This window comes from Pezoporus wallicus, unplaced genomic scaffold (genome assembly GCF_028554395.1).
Source record: "Pezoporus wallicus isolate ANWC-B61680 ecotype Strahan unplaced genomic scaffold, APGP_CSIRO_Pwel_v1 contig_227, whole genome shotgun sequence".
Lineage (NCBI taxonomy): Eukaryota > Metazoa > Chordata > Aves > Psittaciformes > Psittacidae > Pezoporus > Pezoporus wallicus.
In genome coordinates this window covers 12,861,405-12,886,493 of record NW_026635704.1, presented here as the reverse complement: position 1 = coordinate 12,886,493, position 25,089 = coordinate 12,861,405, and the positions used below count along the sequence as shown (strand labels likewise).

The 25,089-nt window shown below is 40.3% G+C and overlaps 2 protein-coding genes across 4 annotated transcripts in view; both read left to right on the top strand.

The window, feature by feature from the left end:
- The window catches only part of LOC130592944 (ras-related protein Rab-10-like), a 31,544-nt gene extending 16,139 nt beyond the window's left edge, over nucleotides 1-15,405 (top strand). The window contains exons 4-6 of one of the 3 annotated variants that reach the window (XM_057397696.1): nucleotides 264-353; nucleotides 5,701-5,802; nucleotides 15,053-15,405. In XM_057397696.1, coding sequence (XP_057253679.1) covers nucleotides 264-353; nucleotides 5,701-5,802; nucleotides 15,053-15,127 — 267 coding nt within the window. In that variant the 3' untranslated portion in view covers nucleotides 15,128-15,405. The remainder of the gene's footprint in view (nucleotides 1-263; nucleotides 354-5,700; nucleotides 5,803-15,052) is intronic. The other 2 variants (XM_057397697.1, XM_057397698.1) reach the window with 2 other exon arrangements.
- A 7,332-nt stretch (nucleotides 15,406-22,737) lies between these two features.
- GAREM1 (GRB2 associated regulator of MAPK1 subtype 1) overlaps nucleotides 22,738-25,089 on the top strand; it is a 101,188-nt gene continuing 98,836 nt past the window's right edge. Inside the window, exon 1 of the mRNA XM_057397691.1 lies at nucleotides 22,738-22,965. Within this exon, the coding sequence (XP_057253674.1) occupies nucleotides 22,845-22,965 (121 nt within the window). The 5' untranslated portion in view covers nucleotides 22,738-22,844. The remainder of the gene's footprint in view (nucleotides 22,966-25,089) is intronic.

Here is a 25,089-nt window from a genome sequence, read left to right as displayed (position 1 = left end):
AGGGGAGGTCAATGTCTGTGAATTCAGGGCATTTCCAGTCACTTTGAAGCCTCAAGATGGAGCGTTTGTCAGCTATCTTGCTGTTTTCCTTCAAATCCCATTAACTAATGGAAAATATTGCCACATATGAAAAGGTCAGAACAGAATTTAGCCTTTACTTTCAAGGAGATAAAGTGTTGAAGGGTAGTCTGAGCTGAAGGGGAAGGGCTTTTGTTATTTTCTTTTTTCTTACTTGACACTTATTAATGCTGGTTCTCTTTTAGAAAGCAGGTGATGAAGTGGACGTAATACTGTTGGGCAACAAGTGCGATAAGGAGTCAGAACGTGTAGTTCCAAAACAGAAAGGAGAAAAGGTATCACTGGTACTTTCTTTGGGTTCTCCTGAGTATCTCAGTATGTGACTGTGAGCTGTTACACTGAAAAATGCAAAAAGCTCCTGAATTCTAAATATTCCATTAGGAATTGCTCCAGAAGAACAGTTGCAGAGTTTTTGAGTATTGGGTTTGTTTTTTTTTTGTTAACGTATAAACAGAAATGCATTACGTAACTCTTAGCTGATCTCTTTAGAACACTGGTTTTTATTTTAAAGGCTAAAATGTACTTTAAAAGTTATAGGTGTTACAATAGAAATATCACATTTTGAATTGAAACTATTTTAGAGTCTGCATACTAAGTGCAGAATACTAAATGCAATGATAATACAATCTGCGTAATTTTTCTGGTACCACCCATCAATAATTTTTTTTTGCTATAGCCTGACCGTAAGGAACTATTCTACTGGCCTGTGCACCGTGATCTGCATGGTCTGTGAAGAAACTTAAATATTACTGGATATTTAAGTACATTTAGGGGACATTCAGCTCCTATAGATCTGTGTATGGTGTCACAGAGCTGAGACTATAATGTAGTTTATACCTGCTGACCATGTGCAGGGGAAGAACTGGTGTTAATTAAAGGTGATGGCAAATTACTCTCACTGAGAACCAGTGAGGATATCCAGGAGACATGCTATGGCAAGAGAGCATGTCCTATATACCAGTGACTTTTGCAACTGCAAACTGTATGCATCTGTTGTCTGGAACTTGGAATGAACCCTTCTATTATGCTTTCAGGCATGGTGAGTCAGGCAGGACATCTGTGTGTAAAGAAAAGAACACTGATAATTTCTTGCCAATTATATAATCCCAGATTAGGGAACTTTAAAAAATACCTTTTCAACAGCATTACAGATAGAAACTTCTGCAAATTCACTGTTTGTATGCAAGATCTTTCACTGGTAATGTACTGTATCTGTGTGCAAGGAATAAGGTTGCTGAAAAATAACATGTATTCTCACTCAATGCACTGTCAGAAATCTAAAGAGTCACTGGATGCATGTGCACAAGAGGGCAGTAGCAGGGTTTTGCATGTGGTATTAACCATGACATTTTCTGACATCTTAGTATTTAACCATGCAATCAAAAAATCTCTTAATGTAGTATTTTTTCCAGAAACAAATCATTACCTCCTCACCAATTCTTTTAACATTCAGATTCTTGCAGAGAAGACCCCCTAGATTCCCTGGGAACCTTATCCTCTATATTGGCATTTGTTTAACAATCTGTCATAAGTGAGTGGACATCATATACCACTTTATAGACTAATTTAATGCTGAGAATATTTTTTTGGTTGATTTGTTTTGTAATTATATAATTTTGATCACTCAAATTGATATGTTTAACACTATGAAGCATTTTCTTGTATTAATAGCTTTTTATTCACTGTGACAAAAGTTCGCACTCAACCTGCCCCCCCCCCCCCCCAAGAATAACATAATCTTTTTTCTCTGAAAAATAAACAAAAATGTTGAAGGATATATGACTTGGTAGAATGTGACCAGTTTTCTCTTACCAAATCTTTCTAACAGAAAGAGGCAAGTAAAATATTTTTCCTCTTTTCTTCTTTTTTTGTTTGCTTTCGCTGTCTTTATGTGCCTGACTTCAAAGCTGATTCTCCAGGTACAATAAAAATGAAAAAAAAAACCAACAACCCAACATTCTGCAGAGTTCTGGGAATATTTCAGATACATCTCTTTGATTCAAGACTTAAGAAATCATAGCAACACTTTGCTAGGCAACGGTATATTTTGAGTTAAAGGAAATTAACAACTGGAATTAAATTTCACCTTGAAAGAGATACTGGCATTACATACTTTGTTATTGTAAGATATGAGCTTATTTCACTCAACATACCCAAACTGTTCTCAAGGATAGTACAAAATAACATTTCCCAGTGGCGTAATTCTCATAGGTTTGTAAATGTATTTAGATATTTTATTTATGGATTTATTCAAGACGCTACTGAAGGCAAAAAAAAAGTAATTCCTTGAATGTGCCTTTCCAGTTTTTTTATAAGAGGGAGTAGTCAAGCTTTGTTCCTACTTCCAGCTGCTTTAACACTGGACTGATGTTTTTTTTTTTCAATTTAGCTAAATTTTTAGAGGACTTGCTTGCCACAGTACTTGCCAGTATGCAAGGTGAATTGCAATAATACATACACTAATCTTCTTTGACCAATAGTGTGCACATACAGAGAAAGCAGGGATACATTGATGAGTGCAGTAGGCAATATAGTAACATGATACAGAGAAGGTTAAAGTACTCAAGGTTTTTATTTGATTTGATATTTGTTTTGCATTGGTCTTCAGATTGAGCTTGCTCCCAGACCTCTGCGTATACTGGCATGGTTTGGGGAGGAGCAAGTCAGCCAGCAGTGGAAAAGGACTGGATTAGAAACTGCTTAGGAAAGTTGGATGCATCCATGGACATGATGAAGTTCACCCAATTGTGCTGAAAGAGCTGGTCAATGTGATTTGGGCCACTGTCAGACAACTCTGAAAAAGCATGGTGGTTGGGAAGGATCCCTGTTGACTAGAAAGGTGCCAGCAGGACACATACCTTTAAAAAAGGCAAGGAAGAGGTTTCAGGGAACTGTAGTCAGTCAGCCTTGCTTCAGTAAGTGGAAGGATTTTGGAGTTTGTTGTCTTTAGATCCAAGGATGTAAAGGACGTGAAGACAATATGGAATGGTCAACAGAGGGTAAATTAGAATCATAGAATGGTTAGGATTGAAAAGTACCTTAAGATCATCTAGTTCCAACCCCCCTGCCATGGGCAGGGACACCTTCCATTAGACCAGGTTGCTCAAAGCCCCATCCAGCCTGGCCTTGAACACTTGCAGGGATGGAGCACTCACAACTTCCTTGGACAGCCTGTTCCAGTGCCCCTCCACTCTCTCCTGTTTAAGTTTGAACCCATTACCTTTTGCTCTGTCATTACAGTCCCTAAATGTGGCTTCAACATGCTGTTTGCCTGCTGTGATGCCAAGACATAACTGCGTGGACAAGGCAATAGTGGTGGTTGTGATGTATCTTGAATTTAGTCAGGTTTTTGTCATCCTCGCCCATGGCATCCTCACTTGGAAGCTAGAAGCTGTGGGCTGAAAAAGTGGACTGAAAATTGGCTGGACATCCAGAGGTGAAGGGTAGTGATCAAAGGCAGTGTGTCTGGTTGGTAGGTAGTCATGAGCAGAATACATCAGGGGTGTGTAGTGCGGCTCACATTGTTCAACATCTTTATCAGTGATCTGGCTGATGATACAAGGAGATTTGCACATGACATGAGGTTAAGGGGTATGACATACGAATGGGAGAACACCAATTCTGTGGGACCTTGGTAAACATGAGAACCGGGCCAACAGAAACATGAAATTCAATAAGAAAGACAAGGATTTACACCTGGGATGGAGTAATCCCAGGCATGAATCACTGCCCTACTGCAAAGGATTTGTGGGTTAAGGTGAAGACCAGTCTTGAATATAAGTTGAAAGTGTTCTCTCATTGCTTAAAAGTATGCTGGGCTACATTAGAAGGGTAATGGATGTTAGATCTGGGAAGATTATTACCCCTCTAGTGCTGGCAAGGCCATATGGAATATTTTGTCCAGCTTTGGCTCTCCTATTTCAAGAAGGGTGTTATTTTTCCAAATTATTTCTGATTCTGTGATTAAAATGGTTTGTGTTGATCAAAATTTGTACATAGGTAGCCTCTAGGAATCTGTTACATGTCACAAGAAAGACAAAAGCTATATGTAGTAGTAGATTCTGTGTACTTTGTAAGCTGCAAACCAGTCTTCTCCAGTTTATTAACTCAGTATTTTTTATTGTCTGTATTTTTCATTATGAACCATTATGCATCATTTTGCATTTACACTTGCCAATAGTCAAATGATATTAACTTTTTGTAACAAGTTGCTGCAGTACTGAAAACTGTATTAGCAGCCAGCTCAAGTTTCAGAATCCCTTATAAAACTGTCTTAACAAACAGTCCAGAATCATAGGGTGTTTGGGTTGGAAGACCTTAAAGATCATCTGGTTCAAACCGCCCTACTGTGGACAGGAGCACCTCACACTAGACCAGGTTGCTCAAAGCCCTGTCCAACCTGGCCTTGAACACTTACAGGAATGGGGCTTCTCTGGGCATCTCCAGTGCCTCATCTTTATTTTGAAAATTACATTTTCTCATAGCGTTTTGGAAAAGAAGCCATTTTGCTTACTATTTTTTCTACTAATATAATCGTTATTCTATTTTGACTAAAATTCTTGTACCTTCATGCCTCATTTTGGAATTTTTGTAAAGCATTGATTTCTTACTTCTAGAGTTCATTGAAAGCAAACATAACTGCCAACATTAGACTTTTTATCTTAATGGAGAGCCTGCCAAATAAATCATTAAACAGTGAGTAATTATAGGATTTTTTTATGCATTATAAGCAGTATTTTCTTTGCCTGGGATCATCTTCTCCAGATGTATACCAACAAGAGATCCATTGCAAAGGGAATAAATAGACTCTCCCACTATGTTTTTTCTGGCAGATAGTATTCCCACCTTGCCCCCCTCCCTTGGCCAGTGATGCAACTTTTTTTTCTCCATGTATTTAACTGTATAAATTAGAAAAGGTTTAGGACCTTAAAAAGCTATGAATTTTGTTGTGGGTTTTGCAGTTTTCTTTGTTTGATTTGGTTTGGGTTTTTTCCCTCATGCCAACATATCTCTAAGCTATCTGTAAGGGAAATACACTGGAAATGAGAGAACGAGTAAATTAAATAAAATGAAGCCATGTAAAGTCTGTGCTGACCTTTTCTTCCAAGTATTTTTTCTCTTCCCCTATTTTTGCATTTGTATCTGGTTTTGCTTGCTATTATCTCTGTGATTCTCTCCCTCTGGTAAAAAGGAGCATCTCTTTTTCATACTTCATCACACCTCTTTTTCTACAGTTTTTGTCACATTTTTATCTATACTTTTCTGCACATACTCCGTCAGTTTCCTCCAAATAATTGCCTAGGAGACAGTTCATTTTCCAAAGAAATCAAAACATTGAGAACAGATCCACTAGAGTTTATTCTTCTTACTTACAGGTAAAAGATATGTTTAAAAAGCTGGTTTGAAAGTTGAGAAATTTAAGAAGAGTGTTTTAAGACTTACCCAAAATTTATAAACTGAGGATGAATATAGAGTACTTTACTGAGCTGACATATACTTAATCAGTGTTTATATAGCGTCTTAGAAGCTGTCAGAACTCCTCTATATCTCTTGCTATTAGTATTAGGAAGTGTTTTGTTTTCCTAAAGAGTGTTCATCCCATTGCCTACATTTGTTTTTCAGCTTGCTTGGGAACATGGAATACCCTTTTTTGAAACCAGTGCTAAAGATAATGTGAACATTGAGGAAGCATTCTCAGTCTTAACTAAGTACATACTGGAAAAGGTAGGCTTCTATTCTGAGTAGAAAGAAAATGGAAGATTTTTCTTGACAGGCTAGCAAAGCACAGCCAGTGCTGGTTTTGCATTATGGAGTTAATCTTTTGGGGGGATTTGCTAGGTATAGACATGCAAAGGAGAAATGTTCAGGAGAAGAATTACGGGAGAGTAACAGACTAGGGAAATAGGTGAAATAAAGTTCAGAGGAAAGGTAAAATTTCATGAAAGTTGCATTTGTGGCTTTTTTTTCCACACTTTTCTTCAAGGGAGAGGTTAACAGCTGTAGAGTAGTTCCACTTCTGTGCCAGGAAGATTCCTTTTTCCTCTAGGTTTCTGCAGAATATTCACACTGTGAAGATGATGCATGCTGATGGAATGAGCAGAACTTGCATGCTCAGCAATCAAATGTTTTATGCGAAGTTCATAGCTGTTTGTTTGGATGATTTACGCTAGTGCTTTTGAAATTATTGGGACCTGAAAATTTGAGTTAATTAGTGGTAGAATCAATATTGTAGCTGTCAGAATCAGCATGCCTAACTACCTTGAGTGTGTTGGCTTAAAGGTCCTTACTCCTCAGAGTTGCAATACTTTTGTAGGTCTGAATTATTGTTCATTAGCACTGGAAATGTTTTGCATTGCAATTTATTTTTAGACAGTAGAATATTATTTTAGACATTAATGGATGTTCTTCATGCAATGCATTATCATTGCCATTCATCACCAATATTAGTTATACGAAACTAACCTTCCATTCCGAATACTCTTGAAGTCATAATAAAGATAAATGAGCAAAATTACTGACAAAGTCACAAGTTGCAGTGTTTTGATTAAGTAGCCGTAGGGGATGGTCAGAATAATACCTTGGGGTTGGACTGCTTCTAAATCAAGGTCCTGTCATATTATTCAATAACATAAACTGTAGTTGTTTATTTTGGGGGAGGAAAAACGTTAACAAAAAAGGCTTCTGATTTCTTTAGCATGAAAATGAAGCTCAACAGCTCAACAGTCAAATATCATTTAGACCAGGAGGATAATGGCAGGTCCCTTGAATAGCTGGCAAAAAATCTCAAATAAGTTAACTCTGATTTTCTTGTAAATGAAAAAGACATTGTCTACTGTAAACAGAGAATATATTTGTTAGTATGAAACATGAATACTACAAAACAATGGCTATTATCATAACTGCTGCAAAGACAAATACGGGTGAAATGAGCATTCCTGCACAGTGTGTTTGGTAAGATCTGAGAGAATTCTCTGCAGCATGCAGAAATCATGTTTGGATATTTCTCACAGTAAGATTCCCTGCACTTATTTTACTTTAAGTAGAAATATAGTATTCCTACTCATCTTCATGAAAATTCATGGGGTTTGTATTGTGGACATGCAAACGAATTCAGACCACGTTGAAAACGTTATACCACTGCTTGGCTTTAATTAGAACTGCTTGAGAATACAGGTGTACACTCTGCTTGCATGTATGTGCCTGACCAATTTTATGGAAAATATGTCAATGAGAATTTTTAAATTTGTAAGTAGTAACATTTCACTTCATCCAGAAATGTTTGTAATCCCTGATGGGGCATCACATACCATTACTTTGGCATAGAATTTGCCATTTTTAGTGAAATGCATTTGGTGATTTAAACAAAAACTCCCGTAGCCCAGTTGGTTTTGCCACTGGCCTGATAGAGTTCACAGTAAAAAAAATTAACCTACCACGCAGTTTCATCATGTTTTTCAGGTTCGACAAAATAATTTGCTTGTTCACAAAACTGTGAAATCTGAATGTAGTACTTGAATTTTAACCTCCTTTAACTGATGGCATTTTGGAGAAGGGAAAATGCAGGAGGAAGTGTAACTAGTAGCTGTGAAAATTGACATGAGAGATGCCAGTCTGAGATCACTTCAGTCATGCAACCATTCTGTAGTGTTAAAATGTGTACTTGCTGATTGTAAAAAGGAGATACAGCTTTGCACAGCATTTTGGCCCAAGACACCTATGTCTGAGGCAGCAGGATATCGGTCCTCCCTTAATTCTGCAATAGGACCACCTGTCCCAGACTGATGAGATACTTCAGTGGAAGTACCACACAGGAAACTCATTTTAAGGAACTCCATAGAGAAGTCTTATGGCCATGCTATTGGGAAGTATGTGGAGGTCATTCAGAATTAAGATAGACAGGCAGGGCAGGTTGGCAGGCAGTATAGCATTTTCAGATGCATTGCAGTAGGCTGTATGAAGCTGAGGAAATCTAGGATTTTGTTATATACTCTCTTATTCACCATCTATTATGGACATTTCTTCATTGACTAAATCTACGGAAAACCCTCCTGTAGATGGGAAGCATCAATTTCTGGAGTTACAGGGCTCATACAGAAATAAAGAGCTTCTTGACTCTCATGATATGTAGAACAAGTAGTGGTTCAGTGGAGGATTGGGAAAAAACACATTAAAATGGGTCAGACATTAAAAAAAGAAGAAAAAGGTCAAGCTTCTATTGTCATTATTGTGTGCTGCATTTTCCTATCTTCTTTTGTGCTGGGCTTAAGGAAGAGAGAAAACTTTATACACCAGTGATTCAGGTAACTAAAGCACTGCTTGACCTTTCAGATGTTTATAATCTCAGCCATTATATGCGGGGTCTCAATCCTACCGCTCTAATTTACATGGGTAGTCTCATTAAAACAATCAGACGTTATTTGACAGCTTTACATTGGTAACAGCTAAGGAGTCATGACATAATTTTTAGAATTTCAAACCAATCAGTTCATAATAAGTGATTTGATTGTGTTCAAAATGCTGCAGTGGAAATGAATGTTAATGACACTGCTTACTCCAGAGGCTTGCTTAGACATGTTGACAAATAACAACAGTATTTTATTTATTCACAATTCTAATGAGTCTCAGATATGCCTAAACCTGTTCATTAATAGACTGTAGCGGCTCCTTAACAATGCTTCTGGCTGCCAGTGAGCTATTTGTTCTTGTGAGTCAGTCCTCAAAAAACCGACTAAAATCCCCCAGAATACCACCCAGAATGCAGTTAGTATTTGCACTTTGTGTTGTCTGGTTCCATGGCTGATGAGTAGTACTCTTCTCAGCTAGCTTTTTAAAAAACTATGACAAGCCTTTGTATTTTTGTCTTTGTGGGTGTGGTGGTTGGTATTTTTCTAAACTAGGAGCAGAAGGAGGGAAACTGTGATCAAAAAGGGGGAAAACCAGAACTTTTTTGTCCTTTTCTGAAGACTGCTATGAAACAAACCAAAACTTACGTTCTGCCTACCTCCGAAGAGATTGACTATTAAGATTATTTTAATACACTATTATATAAACATGGATCTGCTGAGCGAGAACAGTCGAAATCCATTTAAGACCTTGCCCTATGCTTTTGAGAGTAACATTTAATGTTTAACAGATGGATGTCATTTGAGATGAACATTCAGAAGTAGCAGGCCTCAGTTCTGTTCTCCCTTCATCTCACTGCCTTCCTTTCCTATGGCAACAAGATTTTTGAGATTACACTATGTACCCCATTCATTTGCTCCTAAAGCACCTTTGGAACTTGCTAGCTGATTTTAAACAGATTTGACAGGTCAAACTAAAAGATAATTAAGCTCCCAAGGAGTTCCTTGAGAAGAAGGTGCTGAGTGCAGGGGAAGCAGGGTAGTCTGCCGAAGGAAATTCACCAGCATTAGCTCATACAGTATTACAGAGGAAGACTGAAAATTGCTTCAACCAGCCATTCCAGCTGAGTTTGCATGACAGATATCAAATTTAATTCACTGCAAGACCAAAATCCATAGGAAATCAGATTTCATTATTGCCAAGGTTCATGGAATTATTAGTTTGTCCAAAAGATTCCTCTGTCTCCAGCAGTGCACATTTAGTGTTTATTATCCTCAGTTATGCATGGAGCCCCATGCTTTATTTGCCCTTTATTTATCTTATACTGACCACAGTATATTAATTTCTTCGTGAGGTTTTTCATAAAGCTCATCATACTGTATTTTAGATTTTTAGCTTCATCTTCTTAGTAACATTAGGTAGGATGTTCAGCATTGCACACATGGGAACCAAGGTGCAGAGATTAAAGCAAAGCGAATGAAGTACTGGTGCAACATAGTGCATAATTTAACTACACTATCTCATTTAATTAAAAAAAAATGGTCTGTTTTGGACATTGAATGAGCCAGATATTCTTCTGGAAACAGTATTATATAATTAGGTAGTGTAGATCAAAACTTAATCACAATGTGTGAGTATAGGGGTTGCATCTCCGCATGTAAATATAGCCAACCGAAATTTACATGACTGGTCGAGTTATCTAGAATCATCTCTATCCAATGGAAAGAGAGCTATGTTTTTAGGATAAAATTTTGTTTTCGAGGTGCCTTTCTCTCACTATCTCACCAGTCTCTAAAACTGATTATAGAGGACTCCATTTCTCAGCCTATATGGTTTCATATGATTAAAATTAAATAAACTCCAGGAGACCAAAGAATGTTACACACTTGACTTACTTCTGGCATTTGTTGCTTTCTGCAAGATCTTGACTTTGAAGCTGAGATTTCTCTTTTAAATAGGGGTTTTGAGGTGCAACTATATTAATCCCTGCATAGATGATCTGTTGAGGAACCTTAGAGTAACAGCAAAACTGTCTTCTCAAGTTTGTGAAATAACTAGTTGCAGTACAACATTGTTACAGTCTATACGGTAGTAACAGAAGAGGGAGATAGATACCCACACTTTGCCATTGGGTTAGATGGTTTAGACATTTTGGAATAGCAGGCGTTGGGAGCTAGGACTTCATCCCCATTTCTTGAGGAAGGTGGTCTGCAGCAGTTAGATCCTGCTGTGCCTGACCCCGATTCCTCTCCTGCTCCTGTCTCTGTAACCCTAAAGATTACTTTACCTACTAATACATCCATACCTCTTGTTTGATACTGCTTGTGCTCTGTCCTACCCATTCCTGTTGCGAGAGGAGAGTCCTGGATTTTGAACAAGTACTTTGAATTACAGAATACGGGGAAAATACACATCAAGAAAATGGCAGGACTCATCTTAGTATCAGCTCTCTCTACTGGCAGTTCAGGCACAATAGTTATGTGAACTTAGAATCATAGAATCATAGAATAATTAGGGTTGGAAAGGACCTTAAGATCATCTAGTCCCAACCCCCCTGCCGTGGGAGGGACACCTTACGCTAAATCATATCACCCAAGGCCTTGTCCAACCTGGCCTTGAACACTGCCAGAGATGGAGCATTCACAACCTCCCTGGGCAACCCATTCCAGTGCCTCACCACCCTAACAGGAAAGAATTTCCTCCTTATATCCAATCTAAACTTCTCCTGTTTAAGTTTTAACCCGTTACCCCTTGTCCTATCACTACAGTCTCTAATGAAGAGTCCCTCCCCAGCATCCCTATAGGCCCCCTTCAGATACTTGGTTGCATGAAGTTCTGTGCCATGCTTAGCCAGTCTTTGCCAATTATCACTGTTAAATAGCAAGAAAATTATTGTGGTGGTGATGTATGATCATTTTGTCACTAGAGAGAAGAATAATCCTCAGAATTTAAAGATGCTATAAATAATAATAACTTTAGTTACAGTCCCTTCTGTTTCTCTAAAGCTCTTAATTTTCCAGCAAGCACTCCAGATCTGACTTTGATTGGAGACATAGAAATGGATAGAGTAAAATCTTGTCATTCTTGCAAACCCCACCTCCAAATTAACAAAACCAGTATAGAAATACCAATAACTGGTGCTAGCATAGGTGAATGCACGTTGGTATGGCACTGCAAATCTGAGCAGGTTTTAGCAAGGAATAGGCAGCTGATCTTAATGAAGATTTCTAAACTTACCTTATTAGAAGCCTATTAAAGAGTTTTCCTTATTTTCTATGACATTTCCCTTTGCATGCCAGCTTAGCTTTCTTTCCCTGATTAAAGGAAAAAAATTGCCAAAAACATTTGGGATCTCAGCCATCTCATGATAATTCCTGTGTCTAGAAGTTAGGTATCTATTGGACAACAGTGGTACAAACTCTGCTTAGAGCTAGGGAGGGGGAAGAGCAGGAAGCCTAAAACTGGCTTGAACCAGATGCCTGCCTGTTAGGTGAGACGTGTCTGCTGTGCTATTGAACAGGAAAAACTAGTATTTGATAGCAGGAAGTTTCAATGACTGACTAAAATCACTGCAGGGTAGAGCGGTATCTGTGTCTGTGTTGGTATTTTCAAAACCCACTTTGCCCAAGATGCCAAAGTGGAAACTCAAGCTTCTTGGTACCACTTTGGTTCTTCTCACCTTTTCAGTTTTCTTCTGTTTTTGGCTAGCTTGTTGAGGAGTGAGTTACAACAGGCTGAGCTGAAATGTGAGCTGGAAGGGTTAGTGTTCATGGAACCTTGAAGAAGGAATGCTGCCTGCCTTGTTCTCACAGGTGGGAGAGATTTGCATACCTCCCTGCTGTAATTTCAGGAGAGGAGGGTGCCCCACCTCTCCCAATGCTTGGCTGAAGTTGAGCATTATGTGGAATTGCTTGATCTTTGTTTCAGTACTTCATGCAAGGACTCATGGGACTCAACCCATCTATATGGGTTATGAATGCACACTTTTTAAATGTGTGTATAGCACATTTGCATAAATGAAGCCAAGCCCCTATTTGCTTGATGAAGATCATGTATGGAGTAGTCTTATCAAACAGAAGTGATTCTTAAAGTCCTCAACTTTTAAATAGTTTTAAAACAAACTGTTACTTCTTAATTTGTGGAACAGTGGTTCTTGTCTTTCTGTCCTGGCTAATTCATTGATTAACTGCTATCAGATAATGATTTTGCAGAGTATATGAGCCATCTCATTGGCAAATATATTTCACCATTCTTAATCAGTTACAGCACTGAGGATACTTGCTAACAATACATGAACAGCTTACCACCCATAAGTACTATGAAGTAATAAACTTTTTGCAAATGCTCATCTTCAGTGTTTAAGGAACATGCAAGTTTCTCCCCTTTAACTGAAACATGAAATCAGGTATAACCTGCTACATGTTCAAATTGCCTGTTTCCTCTAAAGTTAAGTAAGCGAAGCCTGAATCCTGAAATTGTTCAAACAGGGATTTTTCTAGAACTGTTTAACTACTTAAACTGGATTTTTTTCTTCTGAAGAAAAAGCATTTGTGAAACAAAACCTTAGTTTATGTCCACAGTATTCAATGCTTAGTGTTATTTCCTGGTCTCAACAGAGTGATTATAAATTTCTTATCATACCACTGTTTTCCCAAACTTCACCCCTTCCCCAGAACCTTGTATCTGAACCAGAGTTATGTCTTGTTTCTTGAGATGACAGGGTTATGCATGTGTCCTTTTCAGTCTGCCTTGTTCCCTCTTTTAGCAAGTTCTTCATACTTTATTGTCTATGCCTGAAGACTATGGAATGCTGTCTCCACCTAGCACAAATCAGAATGGCTAATGCCTGTACTCAGGCACCTCACACAACTGTGTAAAAAAAATAAAGCAGAAGTTATGAAGCTGTGTGTTGGAATTTGTGTGAACTCACAGGGGTAATAAAAATGTTATGTCTGTTGGTATTTGTCACTCCAACAAAAAAAGCATGTTCACATGCTATATTTCTTCATACATGATGTATATGTGACTAACAACATAATTCCTAAAATCACTAAGCCACAGTCTTCCAGTGCCCTAGAGTCAGAATAATAAGTGTTAATAATTTTACTGGTGACAGCTTCAGTGTCCATCATGAGGATTACACACTGCAATACCTTTCCTACTCTTTGCTCCTGCCTCTATCTAGCCCTTCCCACTCCTTCCCAGGTATTTAATTTTCTCCCCCAAGCAGGGCACACTGTGGCAGCCTCCATGGGTCCCTGCAGCCCCAGAGAGGAACAGGCTCAGCCACTCTCTTCATGGGGATGGCCCTGACACAGGGTAGATAGCACGCTGGAAGAGCTAAAGCTAAAGCTATGGCTACAGAAGGATAAAGGCAACAAATTTCATGATGCTTTTCCAGAATTTTAGGTAGCATTAAATATTCTCAGCCAAAGGCATGAGGCTTATTGTAAGATGGAGAAACCTTTTGTATTCCCCTTGTTCTGATTCAGATGAGTAATTTTAGGTGAGCTGTTCTGAATGTAGTCAATGTTCAACTACCCTGTGGCATTCTAGGTCTAAGTTTTCAATTCTGAATAATGATTAGAATTGTACTACATGATACCGTTTTTTTCCCCCACTCTTCCTTTTTCCCCTGTGCCTTGAAATTCATGCATCCCAGCTTAGATAGCTGTCCTCTCTGGAAGCTTCTCTTTATTGTCAGAAATGGTTGTTTATGGCTGTTGGGTTTGGGTTTAGAGGAATGTGGTGAATCCAGTGGTTGCACTTACTTCTCTGTTTACCATTACATACTTGGTAAACCTGCCAAGATGCAGGGAGAAGAATGGCAAGTAGAGAAGTTAGGACTCTTTGTTTTTTCCTAGGCATGTGACAATATTCCCTATGCCTCTGTGCCCAAGTTCAGGGTTCAGTGTTCATAGTACTAGAGTACAAGATTGCAACACGTACTGTATTGCACAACTGGCTTTGATTGTTCTGTGTTTGATTGTGTCCTTCTGGTCCGCACAAATTATCCGGTTGAGTTTAGTGCTGAAAGCAAATGTCCTGCCTGTGCGGATTTTTTTTTTATTTTCTTTTTAATCTGCTTTTGCAATCAGTACATCAATTTTTTACAAGGGTGGGGTGCTATTTTGAGAGTTTATCTTGGTAAAGTCTGAGTTGCTTCCATTTGGGGGTATTCCTTGTTATTAAATAGAAGCAAGGAAACAGAATGTTAGTAAATTTCACACAGCAAGTTAACATCCTTTAAAGCAATTAATAGCCTGTGCCTTTTTTAATGGGTACTGATTTTCTGTATTTTGCTATTCTTTTCAACTGGATATTTACACCTCATGCTCAAAACCGTCAAAGATTAGGGTACTTAACTGCAAATTAGTGAAAATTGGTGTAGTCAGCAGAAGAACCTGTCCATCTAGAACCATTCACGTGAGTAAAGATTTACAGGATCAGTTCATATTATCTGCAGTGTCTCCTCAAAAGACAGTTTCTATCATCTGTCACCTTCAGGGTTAGGAGAGATGTTTGAGCCAGTGACTCCCCCGAAATCTTTTATGTTTTAATATATGTGAAATTTAAAGCTTTTTAACTGTGTTCTAGTTATCTTAATTGTTTGCGTTTGTTTGTCTTACAGAATTCCTGTTTATTGTATGACTTAAATGTCGTGGATCTAAATGAAAGTAAGAAGAGAACCTGCTGTGCATTCTGAAATTTCTCATCAGAAAGTATTAACTATTGCAAAGGAACACACAGGTGTTTAAAAGTGAGCCTCTGATTCCAAAACACATTATTTAGGCGTCCTTTGTATTAAACAAACTTTGTTGCCAAATGTTTTGACATGTTTATATTATATTTTCATATTTTTAATGTAAAGTTAAAACAATTATCTGACTTTGGAATTAACAGATGCATCACAGGATGACTGCATTTGCATGTAAATGTTTTCAGAAATAAACTCTTTAAGTGTACTAATTTTGTCTTACTAAAAAAATACCTTGACTTTTTTTTTTCCCCCCTGTTATTTATACAAGACTTTTCATGTAATAAACATTTACATCATCACATGGGGAACCTTTTGATGCATGACATCACTTATGTTCTCCCCCAGATAACACCTCTTTTAAGCAGTGGATATTTAATACAGTCACCTGGGAATTTTTGGCTTTGTTTCTTTTATATCCATTTCAGAAACAAATGTGTCACTTGAATACCCTTGAATAGGGAGGTTACAAAGGTAAGGGAAAGAATAAGCCATATACAAGATCAGTATGTTACTAACCTTCCTTAGAAAGCAGAAATCACAGAACAGGATGCATACAGTAATAATTATCTTGTTATTATAAACTTTTATTATCCTATAGATAGTAATAATTCATGCAGGTGTAAGCAACATACCTGTGTATTCAAAAATTCCTTTTGTCATAAATGTTCACAATATTAAAAGGGTAAGCAGCACTTGTCTGATAGTGTGAGAGAGTTATGCTATTTTCTTAAAATATAAATACATCAGGTATCTGATTCTGCTTATTGTGGTCTGTTGTATACTAGTATGTGATATCTTTACTTTCAGTGGAGGATATCAGATTATATTTAAATGAGGGCAGAACCAGGATGCCAGTTTCTCTTCCTTTAACCAAAAGCAAAGCAAACACAAATCAAATCTGCAGGACATGCAGAAAGAAAACACAAGTAGGGAAATCTGAAGAATTGTGGTGATTATATTGTGCTATTACTTTTTTTTTCCCTGGGAGATGTGGTTCTGCTGCTTAGTTAATATAATTGGTTTATCACAATTTGTGAATGAATAATACTACTGTGCAAAACGTGTTGTGAGCTATCCCAGCACATCCAGAATAACTTAACTGCACTGACTTATTGTTCTGGAATGTCACTACCCTCCTGAATTACGCCTGCTTTTCTGAGGGCTGTTTCAGATTGTTATAATATCAAATTATTATTAAATTCAGTATTGAGACAGTGAGCTCAACTGGAAAGTGCTTTCTGAAGCGCATGGGACCTAATGTGTCTGAGTGTACTGCCAGGTTACTGCACACTAGGCCATTTAGTATGCTTGCTGCAAGAGGATGGGAAGGGCTACAGATTCACAGCCACTCCTGACAACTCGTCATCGCCAGTTACTTAAACTAGCCTTCAGAGCAGAATCTGAAATCAGGGAACAAAGGATAATCCCTGTCTTATTTGCAGTCATAGCAGAGGAAGAAGACAGTGCTGCAAGGGATTTTGAGAGGCTGTCTGGGTCCTTGTCTTACCTCAGCCTCAGATCAGCTGTTGCTACTGTACTGCAGGAAGATGGTTAGATAGCTGCAGAGATGGAAATTTCACTGTCTCTCCAAGTGGTGTTCAGTCCTTACTTAGCTAGTTTGGCAAGCAGGAAGCTTGCTAATAGCTGACCTAACTGGTACACACGGAAAGCAGGTTCTCCCTTTCCTCTTGATGTAGGTGAACAACTCTGACTGCCCTCCATCTTCTATTTAGGCCAGAGAACTCCTGTCCCTTCTGCCTTCCCTTGTAGTTGCCATTTTTGTCTCTCTCCTTTCAGTATTTTTGAGTTGGTTCTCAACTCTGCTGGAGCGCAGACCTAAAAACTGAGCAGACTATTTCAGATAATAACAGCTGGAGAGATCAAAATTATTTTTTGTTATGATATTCATTTGTGATTCTCCTATTTATGCATCCCAGCATCAGCATAATGCAAGCTACCCTAATACTGCTTGTAATCCATAATTTCTTTTCTGAAGAACTGCTTTTTTATCCTTCCATGTTCTTGTGCAGTCGATTATTGCTTTGTATACATAAAACCTTCTGTTTCTCCCTATTCAGTGGCATTTCAGCTTCTCCAGTCTGCCAAGATCCTTCTGAATTGTAATGCTGTACTCCAACATAGTTGGAGCTTCTTCCTGTAGATACAGTCTCCAAATATAAGTGTACTCTGTTCAGTCATCAAAGATGTTGATGAAAGTACTGAATAGTTCTGGATCCAAGACAGATCTCAGTGAAATCCCATTCAATGTATCCTTTCAGCTTAGAAGTGCTAATTACTCCCAAATAATTTTGTGCTCATTCTATATACTTGTCTAGGCCGTATTCTTTTTTCAGTTAAGAGCACATCTGAAATCCTGTGATCCTCACTCTTTCTGCCCTATCCACAAAGCCTGTTACCATTTGATAGAAGTAGACTAGATTGATCTGGTATTATTTGTTACTGACAAACCCATGCTGTTACTTCTCATACCATTACTTTCTAGATTCTTCCAAGTGGTTGGATTACCTGTTGAATATTTTTGTTCTTACTGAAAAATTCAGCTAACCAGTTTGTAGAGCAGCTTCCTTCCACCCTTTGAGAGAGATGCAATCCTATTTTAGTTTTCTGGAACCTGACTCATTCCCAATATTGATTCCTAGGGATAACCTGTAGCAGCTCTAACATTGCTTGAACCCTAAAGGAGTTTCATCAGGGTCACTCTATCAAAAAATCTTTAACTTAGGTAAGTATTTTCCAGTCTATTTCTTCATTTTCCTAGCCTAAGCTCTCAGGTCTTTATCAGTGGTGCTAGTAGTGAAATCGCATCTGCCTTTTAAATTTAAGACTCAGGTTAAAAAAGGCATTAAGCATACTGGTGCCACCAATAATTAGGTGATTTCCCTCTCTATGGAAAACCAGACCATTTTTTTCCCCTTGCTCTTCTCACTATGCATCTTTCTAACATCCTTGCTATCTTTTAAATCCAGTTTTCTAACATTTTGGGACTGTATCTTTCTGGTTTTGTCCATATGTAGTCCATATATTTATTAATAATTTAGTAATTTGACTGCCTTTCTACTTTATTTCAGGTCATTGAAGATCTTATTATTCAGCCAGGTTAGTCTTTCACTTCCTCTCCTTCCTCTGTGTAGATAAACTTCTGCAGTTTCGCCTTTAGCAGTGGGGCTCCAGAGAACTTTAAGCTGCCCTGAACTCGTAGAAGTTTAGCTACTAGTTCTCTAAGTCTTAACTTAGTTCCTCCTCCTCTTCCTAACAATGAAAATGGGTAAAAGAGGGTCAGATCGATTTGTAATTTTTAATTTCTTCTCTGTATAGCTAATCACAATTTAAAATACAGTAATTTCTTCTACACATTTTTACTTCTCACATTGTTTTCTACTACTTGTGGCTTAGGTATGAGCTTGTCATTGGTTCATCTTAGGGAGATGCATATGTTTAGGTTTCCATGCAGTGTTTGCAGGATGCCTCACCCCTGCTAGCTGGTGCAGTGGGCTTCACCTAACCTGCCAGGTAGCATGAGTGATCTCCTCATCCCATACTCTGCTCTCCTGGAGCAAAATAACTGCTTTTTTCTAAGCATATGCATTGTCGACTATGTTCATAGGAGCATGCCACTGGGAAAAAAAGCACTAGAAAGGACCTAAAAAACTCCCAGCAAACTTTGGAGGCACTTTCCCAACTAGAAAATAGGATGGGAGTTATCTTTCATTTACACCAAAGCTGGCTGGATGATAGCGCCGTACAGATTCCCCTAGATGGAAGTTTTAGAGTAAATGAAGGTTAAATAAGGGATTTGACTGGAAAAATGAGGTCATCTCTTACAGTGAAATAGAAGATAAAGGTGAATGTTCACACCAGACCCTCAGATCTCTTCAGAATACATATCATAAGCAAAGATTGCTTGGATTTTGCCAGTAGGACAGGAATAATGTTCTCTTTCAAAATGTGAGATGCACAGACATCACCTATACCAAATTGATCATTCTCTTCCCCCCTGACCTCAGAGAAAGGTAGGTATTCAGGATGTAACTCTGAAATGATCACAACATCTGTTGTTTCCCATTGGACTTGTAAATACTTAGTATGAAAATCAGGCCTTTGATATAAAGGCAAATCACATGTAGGAAGAAGAAATACAAATTCATAGGGGTTTAAAAAATATATACTATGATGGCTTCACATGAAACTTGCTCATATAAGGCTCTGAGTTTTATTCGGTGTATGCATACTAACATATAAAGCATGTTACCATGTTCATACTGAAATCAGTTTGTTGTGAACAGCTCCATTTAAAATGTTAGCATAGACTGAACTGATGATGAAAATGCTTTAAAAAACCATTTTATTGGCAATGCTATAAATATATACCAGAGATTTTACTGCTGCGTAAACATGCTGTGAAATCAACAGGAAAGTCAATTCAAAATGCATTTAAGAATAATTTCAGGAATTACTCCGAGTCCCCCTACCTCTGCATATGGTTTTATGGCAACAATTTGCTGTTGATACATAAAGGCTGTCTGTGAGTGCCACCTGAAAAGCATATACAGGAAAACTAAGATGTTGTGTAACTGAGGCCCTGATCCTGGGGTGGATCCACTGACAGGAGATTCCTCTCGAGGTCGGACACGGCATTTTGCACCAGTAGGAGACTGGTAAGAGATCACACTAAGGCATTGCTAGGCATTAGAGAAATTATTGTATCTAATGTGTTAATTATACACAGGTGTAATTAAACCAAGAATTCATCTGAGATTCATATGTGCTGGTGATTTGTATACTGCATATGTATATATGAATATATTTCGAGCTTGAGCTATAGCACAGTTAGAACAAGTAACAAAATCACTCTAAGAGCTCCAGTGAGACATTTAAATACTAGTAAGCTTTATGATATCTCTTTGCCTGCAAATAAGTGAATGAAATTTAGATGGTATCTGGAAGTTACATGTTTTTAAAATGCATCTTGTTTCAGTAGGGTGGGAAAGAGTGGGTTGGGTTTCTAGTGGTTAGAGAGAGCACAAGCACAGTAATATGAACACAGACTTAAAAGCCCTAGGACATCTAAAACCATCTGAAGAATGAAAAAGTCTTTATAGAAAAATCAGCAGCAATTATTTCTGTGTGAAAGATGCCTTTCTTCCTAGACAGAAGTGCACGATGTCTGAGAGAAGCATACACTTCAAGATGGTATCTATCCTGAAATTAATGGTACCCAAGATACCATTTAAAACCAACTCTTGAGAGACTAGTGCTGCAAGTCCTGTCCAATCCCAGTCTGACCTGATCTGCTCTGCCTTGTACACTGCACCCAGTAACCTAGTAAAACCTGAACAAGCTAAACCCGTGCTTTAGCTTTCTCTATTCCACCAATAATGCTTTTAGCTATTATATTACTTTGCACTTCAATAGTTTAATTCACTTAAGTTGTTCAAAGCTGTCGGGGAGCTTTGTAAAGGGGAAGCTGCTTCAAAAATAAATTATAACCCAGTGTCATATTTTTAAAGCTAACTGTTCTGGTAGGTGGAATCCAACAGCAGCATGGTTGAGCATAGACACCATAGTGCTGGGAAATCCCAGCGCCAAACTACAGAGCTAAAGCACAGACCTGTATCAGGATGAGGTTCAAACCAACCCAGACCCATTTAAAGCAACAAAACTTGGGGTTTTCTGTAATCCTCTGTGCTTCCAGGGTCTTTGTTTTATCTTGGAGAGCATGGATAAAGTCCCAGTCTCTGTTTTCAGAAGACCAGAACAAGAGCGTGTCTGTCTCTGCCCTTCTTGTGCCGGCGGTGCTGCTGGCACCCACAGCTACAAGGCCACACACCAGCGGCCGGCCCTGCACCAGGCACGTGAGGAAGGGGGAGCAGTGGGAAAGCTCTTCCTACAACAGCTCTTCCCGTAGCTCTGCTGTCCCAGCAGTCCCAAAGACACACACCGTGGAAGACAGAGCCTGGAGAGAGATGTTAGCTGCGGATGTTTCCAGTCATTTTACAAATCACTGAAAGGCACTTCTATGTTTCTAGTCGACAGTACAGCCGTAAATGCAGCCAAGTTTGCTGCAATAAAATAAACAGTTTTGACACAAGAGTGAGCAAAATAAACTTAAGCACAGTGCAATGCCACCACCCAGGAGTTCGTTTTTCTGGTTTCATTTCCCAGAGTTTCTGCAGTCTAGCAGTCTTGAAATAAAAATGCATTACAATATATAACATTAAATAAAATATCTTAGGAAGATCACATAAGACTTCATCACATGAGACACTTTGAAAAGAGAACTAGTAGTTTATTTTAAATTCCCCTGTGGCTGGAAAACCCTTGAATACACAATACGTGTAATACTTGCAGGTGTAGTAGTGATGATTGATAGAAGTAAGTCAAAGATTTTCCTCTAACTTCTATGCACCACTCTTCATACTTGAAATGCCCATTCATGTGTCACAGATAAAAGATATAATAATAGATATAATAGTAGATATATAACCAAAGTTGCCATCTAATTGGAATTCTTTTTTTTTTTTTTTAACATAGGATGAATTTCACAGGCAAAGTTCCTAGGCTAAATTAAGTAGAATCATACAATTATTTGTAAGACACCTTAAAGCTCATCCAGTTCCAACCTCCTGCCATGGACAGTGACAACTTCCACTAGACCAGGTTGCTCCAAGCTGTGTCCAACCTGGCCTTGAATACTGTTAGGGATGGGGCAGCCACAGCTTCTCTGGGCATCCTATGCCAGTGCCTCACCACGCTCACAGTAAAGAACTTCTTCCTTATATCTAACCTAAAATCTACCCACTTCCAGTTTAAATCCATCCCCCCTTGTCCGATCACTCCATGCCCTTGTAAAAAGTCCCTCTTCAGCTTTCTTGTAGGCCCCCTTTAGGCACTCGAAGGCTGTTACAGAGTCTCCGAGTCTTCTCCAGGCTGAATAAGCTCAGCTCTCCCAGGCTGTGTTCACAGAAGACTGCGAAGACATAAATACTGCAAAGACACAACTCAACCCACTTGCTGAAGACTGCTTTAATGAATGGAGCGAGACATTTTATCTCCAAGCTGCAAATGCAAACGCGCAGCAGACGAACCCCCCATTCCCTTCTGCAGTGAAGCGGTCCCTACAAATCCCTGTGCTCCGCCCGATGCCCGTCCCCAACCTGCGTCCCCAGGCACGGACGGGGCCACCTGCGGCTCGCCCCAGCGGGGCGCTGCGCGGCGGCGGTGTCTGGGCTGCAGGTCGGGCGAGCGGTCGGAGGGTGGAGTGAGAGGGACAGGCTTGGCGGCGGCGCTCCGGGCCGGGCGGGCAGCCCGGCACTTTCCTTTTCGGCGCGGGGAGGAGCGGCAGCTGCGCAGGCGTTGCTCGCACCCTGTTGATTAGTCAGTGCTGGGATGGCGCTTCCTGGGCCAGGCGCGGCGGCGGGCGGCCCCAGCCGGTCCCGGGGGGCGGCGGGAGCAGCAGCGGTAGCCTAGCGGGCCTCCCCTTCTGCCTAGCCCGGCATGTCCCGGGGCTGCCGGCGCTGAGCGGGGCGGGCTCCTTCCCTCCGTCCCCCTGCCCGCTGGCTGAAGCCCCCCTCGGGTGGGAGCACCCCGCCAGCCCTGCCTGTCTGGCTCCCTCTTCCCTCCTTCCCCTCCCCGGGCCGGGAAGATGGACCCCGGCCCGCCGCTGGGCTGCAGCCTCAAGGACATGAAGTGGAGCGCTGTGGCCGTTCCCCTGGACCTGCTCGTCAGCACCTACCGGCTCCCTCAGATCGCCCGGCTGGACAGCGGTGCGTGGGGCGGCGGGCGGCCGGGGGGCTCTGCGGGATGGGGCCGGGCGGGCGGGCACCGGGCGCCGCTCCTGGGGCGGGCTGACAGAGCACCCGCGGTACCCGCTTTCCTCGGCGGCTTCACCTCCCGAGCGGTCCTTACACCGACATCTGCCGCTGCCGGGTGCCGGTGCAAGGCTTCGACTCGCTTCGAAGTCCCTGCGATGCTTTGCACCAGAATACCTGGGTAATGTCGCCTTTACCGTGTGTCCCCAGAGGAGCTCGGCGGAGCCTGTTCGCTGTCAGCTGCCCCCCGAGGAAGGTCTTCGCAGTCTCAAGTGAAAGCGTGGAGGGGCATTTTCAGTACTAGAGAACCAGTGCTGTGATGAGGTGATGCTGTACCAAGGCCAAATAAGAAGGAGTATTCAGTAGCTAAATCCCGTATGTTATGCCTCACAAAAATAGCCACGGATTTATAAAAAGAGGAATAAAGTGAGGAGCCTTTATGATCTCTAGATAACTTTTTATTACTGTTCACTTGGGTGCTCACCTGCCGTTTCCAAGTCTGCAGCTTTTTGTTTACTCCAGGAAATCAGAAACAAGTGTGGCAGAATAGCTGTGACAGCGTTTTACCTTTCCTAGATGCCTCTCTTAGAAAGCAACATGTCAGCACAGAGAACAAGGGGGAAAGGGAATTTCTTATAAAGGCTCAGACAGCTGCTTTATAATTGCATGTGTGTGCCTTGCGTGGTAGCACCATGAAAACTAACTCCCCTGTCTCTAAGGGAGTGCAGGAGATAACTCATAAATCAGGGGAAAAAATCGCAGGGTTTTTAATTTCCCAGTTTATGTAGTTACATTGTACTTATGAGGTGTAATAGAGCAGATCGCTTATAAAGTTTTGTCTTGGTTTGAAAAGTTGAAAATGAGCACAGGCATCGTCCTCTGTGACTCCTGGGTGTGCAGATCAAGACCAGGATTGGTTTATTACTTAACTGCAGTTTCCATAATCCAGTGATGATTCAAGCTGGGGCTTTTTTGACTTTGTCCCTTGATTATGCAGTACTTTTCCGATCCCTTGTAGTGCTTCCTCAGAGCTGGCACTCAGAAACAGGTTAAAGAAAAGCCTCTTTGCCTTTTTAACTGCAGCTGGCTGTTTTTCCCACCGTGGAATGTATATATTGTCCTGTGAGAGTGGCAAAGCTAGTATGTTAAGGAGTTCCTCGTGGTAATACCTTCTGTCACTAGAAACAGCTAAAATGGCCTCCAGTCACTGCACTTAAGGCTGTCAATTTACTTGAGATTCCTGGCAATGATTCAGGCTTTAACAGGATGTATGTATTGATGACTTACAAATTTCCCTCTCTCTCTGTTACACTTCCCAGTCTTCCTACTACTCTTGTCTTGCTTCACTGGAAGAGACCTGAAAGAGCTTTGTGGATAGAGAAAGTTTATGGGGTTTGAAGCAAGTAATTTTGGGGTTTTTGGTCTTGAGTTGGACCTGGTGATGGGAACACCAGGTGGCTCCTGTAAGTGTCAGGGAGACGAAGATGTGTGTTTTGTGCAAAGGCTTTTTTGTCCCATATGTCACACAGCATATGCACAGGCAAGTGAATGTAGTAAACAGACCTGAGGTCTTTTGCCCATGTCCTGAGATGGCCAGACATGAGGCAGCTGTTGGTGTAGGTGCCCTGCGAGTAATGATTCAGCCCCACACTAAACCCTGCGAGACGGCAGGCTCAGGTACAGCACCGTGCTAAGGGCTTTGGGTTGGAGCTGGTGGAGGTCGGGCCAGTTCAGCATGCAAGCAGAGGCTTGTGGGTCTGCTTTACCTACTCCTATGGATGTACCTTTTAACTTCTGGGACTACTGATGGCAGACAAATCAATATTTCATAAAGAAAGCAGACGCCGTAGTTGTGGTGGTATCAAGAGAACACTTTTCTATTTCCAGAGGAGGTTGTCTGGGAAAGCAACCATCAATCGGTGCATGGCTCCTTAAAACAGGAAAACTGGGAATGTGCAGTGTTTGCAGAACTGACTGGGGCACCTGCTGTCCTGGGAATGATTGCTCTGCATCCCTGTCCTTGTCTTGAAATGCTGAGTGAAGCTGTATCAGAGAATTCTTGATGTAATGCTGAAGAAA